The 7,500-nt window shown below is 52.1% G+C and overlaps 3 protein-coding genes across 7 annotated transcripts in view; 1 reads left to right on the top strand and 2 right to left on the bottom strand.

The window, feature by feature from the left end:
* Nucleotides 1-7,500, bottom strand: part of LOC125948074 (trifunctional purine biosynthetic protein adenosine-3) — a 161,732-nt gene that overhangs the window by 136,080 nt on the left and 18,152 nt on the right. The gene's annotated exons all lie outside the window — the stretch shown is intronic.
* LOC125948091 (protein obstructor-E) overlaps nucleotides 1-7,500 on the top strand; it is a 16,283-nt gene that overhangs the window by 5,625 nt on the left and 3,158 nt on the right. The window lies entirely within an intron of this gene.
* LOC125948078 (neprilysin-1) overlaps nucleotides 1-7,500 on the bottom strand; it is a 12,574-nt gene that overhangs the window by 3,795 nt on the left and 1,279 nt on the right. The window contains exons 1-2 of one of the 5 annotated variants that reach the window (XM_049673760.1): nucleotides 4,980-5,184; nucleotides 1-1,208 (exon numbers count right to left, since the gene is read on the bottom strand). The exon at nucleotides 1-1,208 is cut by the window's left edge and continues 196 nt beyond it. In XM_049673760.1, the coding sequence (XP_049529717.1) occupies nucleotides 1-498 (498 nt within the window). In that variant the 5' untranslated portion in view covers nucleotides 499-1,208; nucleotides 4,980-5,184. Of the gene's footprint in view, nucleotides 1,209-2,451; nucleotides 4,173-4,778; nucleotides 5,185-7,500 lie in introns of those variants that run through there. The other 4 variants (XM_049673762.1, XM_049673763.1, XM_049673761.1 and 1 more) reach the window with 4 other exon arrangements.

The raw sequence follows: 7,500 nt of genomic DNA, 5'->3' as shown, positions 1-7,500 counted from the left end.
GACCAGCAGCATCGTACCGCCCAGTACGGTTGGTCGCCGAAAGGCACCCGCTAACCGGGGCCCAAACAGCCCCCGACCGGGTGTGATGCTGCGGGCTGGACCGGTCTTTCCGCCGCCGCCACCGCCACCGCCAACGGCCAACGGTGACCGGACGGTCGTGCTACCGCTGCTCCGCTTCCGATGTCGATCCGGTTGCGTACCGGCACCGTACGATTGTTGTTGGGCCGGCGATAGGGTGCTGGTCTTCGTTGCCATCCCCGGTCCGCCAAAGTTCACGACCACCGGCACGGGAGCCGCAAGCAGTGGACCGGACGCGTCGGCATCGGCATTGGCGAGCGAGATCGCGGTCGCCGGATGCATCGTCCGATCGTCCGCATCTGTCCGTAGCAGGTAACCGTTGACTGGATCCACCGGAACGGTAGTACCGGCCCCACTTCCGCCCCCATTTCCACCGCCGCCGTCGCTACGCTTCTCACCCAGCTCCTTGAGTGCGGCCATCGTCGCCGGACTGGACCGTCGTCGATGGTACCGCTCACGTACCGCGGGAAAACCAGCTTACCAGCCAGGCGCGCTATGCGTGTGCGTGTGTGTGTGTGTGTGTGTGTGCGAGAGGAGTAAGGACAACACTCTAGGCTCGCTCCTCCGGGGCCGTGTTCTTCGGCGAAGCACTACTACCTTACTGCAGCGCTTCAACAGCTGCGGCCACTTTCAAACGCTGCTTCACTCAAAGCGTGGCCGCGAACCGCGTGCGAACGCGAAACCCCAACGCAAGGTTCTCACTAGTTAGTCTCACTTAGTAACTCACGCTCTCTCGCCGTGGCACCGGCGCTCTCGTTTGCTGCTGCTAGCATGCGACGACGAGTTACTTATCACTGTCACCGAATACCGCACCGCAGCTGTTAGCGGTGAAGGTGTTGATGGGCACTTTTGACCACCGGACACTAATTACCAGAGCTATCGGGGACGAGCTGCCCCGGACCGTAGCGCCAGCCCGCGCAACACCAGCAGCAGCACGTGTGAAGCTTTGTAGTCACCGTTAAACGGTGAGGCGCGGCCCGGCAATTCGCGCCGTCCTAGCAATGACGTCGATCCGCGGTGATTCGGGCAATCGTCCTCGTCGGCAACCAGCTGGCAGCAGCACAAGCACATCTCACACACCTCAGCGGGCACCGGTCACTGTTCGCACGTGGCTCGCGTCTGTGTTTGATCTACCGACGACGAAATCGAATCGTAACACGTTAAGAAATTAGTTATCGGGTAGTACCGGAACCTTGAAGGCTTCTCCTGTTATAGAGAGCGAAGTGGGGTCGTTCAAAGTACTCTGAGGCAACTGAACAGCACCATCTACCGCTACAAGCTTTACAATTCAATTTTTTCTCCCGAGAATGCTAAGCGGCCTTTTGCTACACGTGCTGATCGTGCACACACAAAGGAGGGAGGCGGACAAAACAACTGATCAAACTACGATCACCATACAGTGCTGTTGCTGCCACTACTACTCCAATCAATCGATTCTCGGCATGACTGTGCGGTTTGCAGCTCACGGTCTACTTGGAGCCCAAGACCAAACTGAAGTAAATCTCGCAACAGACTGTTTACCGATCGGCAGCAATTTGTGATAAACGTCTGCGCCTACTCTGCTCCTGTCGACGTTGTTTTGCACGCCACAAATTCAATGGAGGACAGAGACCTGATTTAGTTCTGAACAAAGTCCTAAAGTTGAACATCTATGTCAACGTGGATGCCAGACAAACAATATCGGTGCAATATGCACCTGTTGTTGGTAACATGCCGCAGAGCTAACGCGTTTATTGATTGCACATGGTCTGCACAATATGGTTCGTACATAGCTCCCTCTCTTTTTCTCTCTCTCTCTCTCTCTCTCTCTCTCTCTATCTCTCTCTCTCTCTCTCTCTCTCTCTCTCCCCCCCCTCTCACCCACCGTCGCTATCGCTGCGGAAATGCAAGATTCTGTGCTACGCCGTGCTAGTTTCCATTGATGAATGAGGTGCCAAAGGAAACTGACGGCCGGATTGTTTCGAAAGAGAACAGTTCCGTTTACTTCCGTCACAGAAACTGTATCAGTAGGTCAAACGGAACGGTTATGCACCAACGGTGACCGGAATCTGCATGTACCATTGCATTGTATGTCACTATGCCTTCCGGCAGAAGCATATTGTGCCTATTCTGGGTCGCAATACAATCTGGAAATCGGTCGCGTGGGGTTCCCGATCCTGTTCAGAATATTCAGAGTTCTAGAAGGACGTCCTTGTCCAGTTCTATAGCAGGTAGTAGTCCCATTGTCCTTGAGGAGAGGAAAACTGAATATTTCACTGGAAACTAAATCCACTCCATCGAATGTCCTGCCACATATGCGATGCATGCCATGGAGTCGTTAACGTTATGATAAACGGCCTCTCTTGCCTGATGGCCATGGAAGCGACTTCACACTCGGTTAGTTCCCACGCTTCACGAAACAAGAGATCCAATGCGATCTGAAACAGTGCCACCACAACAGTGAGACTCTCCGCACAATATACCCAACATCGAACTATGTTCACGTTTTCGCTGCCGTAGCACTCGTTTGTCTGTCGGTCGATAAAGACCTTCAACCTGTTGAATTCGCCTCTGACTAACGACACCAAACACATACACTCACAGACACAGTTCGTCCTTCCAGACGAGCCTTCTTTTTGCCGTCGAAGAATCCGTCACGGCTACGGCTGGAGGCTCGTTCACCAGTAGCTGCGTCTTAGTGCTAGTGTTTCACCAGCACACTCCCGTACTCCGAGCCGGAATAGACACAAACACGACGACATTGACTGCCTAGAATGTGTGTGTGTCAACGTGATAGTATTAGTAGCGGGAGCTTTCGCCTTACAGGAAACGTGCTTTCGATGTCCTGAAGAAGAGGAGGGTCAAACTGTTTCTCCTGGATCCAGTAGTGTGAATTCTTCTGGATTCACGGTGCCATGGAGGCGCCCTTATGTTCAAGCAAATGTCCACTAAATTCACCGTTTTCCCACACAACCTGATAATCCTTGGAGCACAGTGTCCTCACCAATCGTGCCGCCTTCTATTGTTTACACGATCGAAGGCTACCAGCAGCGGTGAACCTACCTCCACTAATGCTGCTGCAGCAGACACCTACCACTGCTGCTGCTGTGCTGCTGGCACGCGAAATGAAAGTCGGAGCAAAGGATCTATAAACCGCGTACACACCACTCTCGTTTTCATCCCGATATCAATCTTTTTCTTTTAACTACCTCCCCCTCCCCGTGGACTCCGGGACATGCGCACCAGACACAGTGCCGCGTTCGCACAACAACCCACTCCCTGGACCCAAGGCACTTGTCTTTTACGCGCCCCTCAACATCCTTTGCGCCCGTTTCCGTCTGTGTGGCGCGGTGTGTGCGAGTCCGTTGCCGCTTGACATTAGACCAATTACTGCTGCTGCCCGTCGTTCACAGCATCCGTTAACTCGGTTTAAGTTCTAGATGATACTGCTGCTGCTGCTGTTGCTGCGGTTGCTTCTGGTGCTACCGTAATGATGATGATGGACAAGATGATCCCCACACTCCCTGTGTGGCAGCACGTTATCTTCACACGGAAGTACACGCGTGAAGCAGGAAAGCAATCAAATAGCCGAATGGGAAGACCTCGTTCGTCTTCTCTAGGCGCTTGGCACGAGGGACCGTGGCGATAAAGACGATGATTCTCATCGAAGTCCCCAACACCCCACGGCGACATTCTAGGCAACAGCCTGGCCACATATCGTCACCAATCATTGTCCATTCATCCATTCATCAGCAGCAGCAGCAGTAATCGCCACGCCACCAAACCAAGTGCCCCGTAAACTACACAACAATAAACGGGAATTGGGAGGAGCGCGGTTTCGTGTCGCCTGACGACGGCGGTGAACCGGTGCGCTCTAACACGCGCGGGAACGAACCGCGCCGTGCTTCACCTGACTGGTCACTTCTTTTGCTTCTCCTCCTGCTCATCCTCGCGCTACGACGCAAAACATTGCGTCTTGGCAGCAATCTTTTCGGACAACCAACTTGAGGCCAGAATCAGAAGGCGCCTTTGCCCAATGCCGCCAACGTCGCCGCTAACGTTGATGGTTCGCAGTTAATCATTTCCCCACTCGAACCCGTGTGTGTTTATTACAACGCCACATGCGGCTGATTGGCACTGATCCCTTCCGTCAACTTGAGAAGAACGCAAGGGGAAAGATTTTTGGGGGGAAGGTAGGCGCGTGGTAACATTACATGCACACTACACTACACACACACACACGATCACACACGAGCAATTGGGGTATTAATTAGTGTTGGGCGTGTAAAGAAACGCACTGTTTTGGACCTGTTGGCCTGTTGGTCTGCGGCAGGGACAGGGGATTGGCTCGATTGGATATAAATAAAATAACTCATTCGCGACACATTTGTGCTCTCCCTGTACAAGAAACTGTACGTGCGTGCGTGCGTGCGTGAGTGCGATGGTTTAAGAAAGGGTTCCAAGTACTATCAGGTAACAAACGCAGCAACGCGGACAATGTCAACATTTCACTCTAATGCCAGACTAATGAGCGTACGCGTAACCCGTGGTTGATCCTTATGCAGTGCGAAGTACGATTGTAGAGGGAGGGAAAGGAACACTCGTCAAACGTCGTGTCTCAAGCGTTCGACAAACAAATCCCCCCCGCTGGTAAGGGCCGAGCACTGCCAGAGGAGGTTAGAAGGCCCTTTGTTGGCGCAACTCCTTCACAGCACACTCACAGGACACACAAGGATAATGAGGGCGCGACTCGCGACGACACAAAGACGGTCCCCCGGAAGACCGGCCAACGCACCACACCAGTAACCGCGAGCGCGACACTAACCCAACGCTGACTGGCGAGCGCGTCCGATCCGATCAAGACGGCACGGCACCACGGCTTCTGCTCCGAGGTGAAATCACGTATCACGCGGGGACCATACCTATACGACGACGGCGACGACGACGACGGTGATGACCAATCCGTCTGTCCGTCCGTCGTAGCACTAACTGCCATATGATGCGATGCGCACGCACGCTCGTTTGCGGCCTGCGTCACTGTATGTGTGGGATTTGTATGCCATTCGAGCAACGGTAGTGTATCCTTTTTGCTCGCACTGTGGTAGTAGTCACGAGCTACTGAAGTGGGTTACTATGTATGCCCCAAAGGCCAGCTAAGCGAATGGCGAATGTCTCTCTCCTCTCTCTCTCTCTCTCTCTCTCTCTCTCTTTTTTTTTTTCTCTTTCAGCCTCTCGTAAATTTACTCACTCACAGTCACTCATTGCTAGCACATACGTTATCAGGCGGGCGTTTTTTTTGGTTTGGAGCCAAATAACAAAAACGCTTGGTAGGCGCTTAATAGGCGGCTGGAGAAGGGACCTAGGACAAAACTGAACCAAATTGCTACCACTTGCTGATTGCTTGACAGCCCGCGGTGTAGCGTGGTGTCGTCCGAACTGGGTGACTACTGGCTGACGAATGGTGGTGGCCCATTTTTAATCACGTTACGATGCCCTCGACCATTTGCTCGAAGCAGTTGGCGCAGGATTTCTACGAGCATCTTGATCAGCGCTCACTGATCTGTCTCTCTCTATCTCTCTCTGTGGCGGCGTCCCCGAAATCACCACGGGATCACAGAAGGTCACGTCGGCCAACTGATACCGGCACCCTTGAACTGTCGGAAATGAATGAAAATTAATGTATGTGGTACGAAAAAAAGGGTGTAGAACTGGACAAGTTGGGCTGTATTTTCATCAAATATGTAATGGAAGCATCCTCAAACAATGTTCTGCCTGCTTTGATCCCACCCGCAGCATAGAGGCTCGCGGGAAGCGTGTTCCGACAAGCGACACTCGTCGATCGGACGCCATTAGCGAACCATTGATGCTCACCCGCAAGCACAAACACACACACAAACACAAGGAGATGTGCTCCTCACTCGAGCCATTCATGTGAGGTAGGTTTGATGGGGAAGGGAATGGTTTTGATTTTGGCAAGACGTAACCAGCTCGGCCTGGCCTGGCCTCCCCATGGGGAGGCCGCTTGCAATTTCTTTTTTTACACTCGCGCGGTGACCATGATAGCGGGTTCGAAGATCGACGAGATTCTGATTGTACGCTCTGTCTGGCGGCACGAACAGATTCGTGCATTTCCTGTTTTTGTTTTCCCCTCTCGCCATCCACAACCCCCAGCCTCCCGCGCGCTTCTTTGCCTCCTACTCCACGATACTACGGGATGTTTGGTTTCGGTTTTATGGCGGCATCTTTTCTCGGCTCCGTACACCCAGGAGACTAGAAGACAAACTGACGCCAAGCGTTATGTCATTTGTGATCGTGGGAGAGGGAGAAGAGAAGGGTTGTTTCATGCCGGTCTTGGGCATCCGATGTTTATGCGTTCGCTGCTGCCACCAAAAACGCCACAATTAAATTAAGTAAACAAAAAGCTAAACCTGGACACGTTCTTTGGAGCGTAGGAATAGGCAGTTACATGTTGTCGCGTGGACTAAGTTCTCCGATGAGTGTAATCTTTATTTTGACACTTAAATCAAGGACTTCTCAACAACTTCAATTGCACATCATCTTCTGCCAAAACAACGGACGAACGATGCGGACAGCGACTAATCAGCCTCATAATAGCTGTCGGCAGGCCGGACAAACCGAAACAAAAAACAAAACCAAATTGGGGAAAACACTCGGAATATAAATATTTAATTAAAAGCGTTATAATTCCAGTTTTTTTTGTCACGCCACGCAAGGTCACAAACACGTTTCGCCCCATTGGTGTCCCGAGCGGTTGTCCGACAAGATCGCACTGATCGAATTTGCTGAACTCAAATTTTGCATTTTCTGTCCCGGTCAACGATTGGCTCTGTACACCCTAGCAGATGGTCAGCAATCTGTACTTCAAAGGCGGTTCAGTGTCACGCTTGTGGAGGCAATGAGCACGAGCGTGTAACAGCGATCGAATCCACATACATTCATCAATTCAACGTAATGACCAAATTTTCTATTTTTTTTTGGGTATGCCGCAACTTAGTATTCGTTCTTGGTAATACTCAAGAGTGACTACTGATCCCAGAACATTCGTTCACAGCTCCTTCAAAAGATCCGTGTTGCATCGCGACGCTGCAACGATGCAGTGATGCCAGTGTCCTTCATCGAAACCTACAATCGAATTACGCAACGCGAATAAATCAGTGAAAAGGAGTCTGCCTCCACTGGTCAGAACGTGCGATAATCAGATTCCCACGCCTCACAAAGTTCACGGACGACAACGCCAACGACGCCGAAGGCGAACGCATTGGTTGCATGTCGCGCTCCAAACTCAACACCGACCGTCGGTCATGCGAGATAATGACAAAGACGTCGAAGACTGACGACGACGACGTTGCACTCGTCACCGGCACCTCGTTGCTGACGGATGATCGAATGACCGGTTAACCTTTTTATCATCTTTCTTTCGAT

The sequence above is a fragment of the Anopheles darlingi genome, chromosome 2 (assembly GCF_943734745.1).
Source record: "Anopheles darlingi chromosome 2, idAnoDarlMG_H_01, whole genome shotgun sequence".
In the NCBI taxonomy this organism is placed as follows: domain Eukaryota; kingdom Metazoa; phylum Arthropoda; class Insecta; order Diptera; family Culicidae; genus Anopheles; species Anopheles darlingi.
The sequence above is the reverse complement of the archived record's forward strand: the minus strand, read 5'-3'. Positions and strand labels throughout refer to the sequence as shown.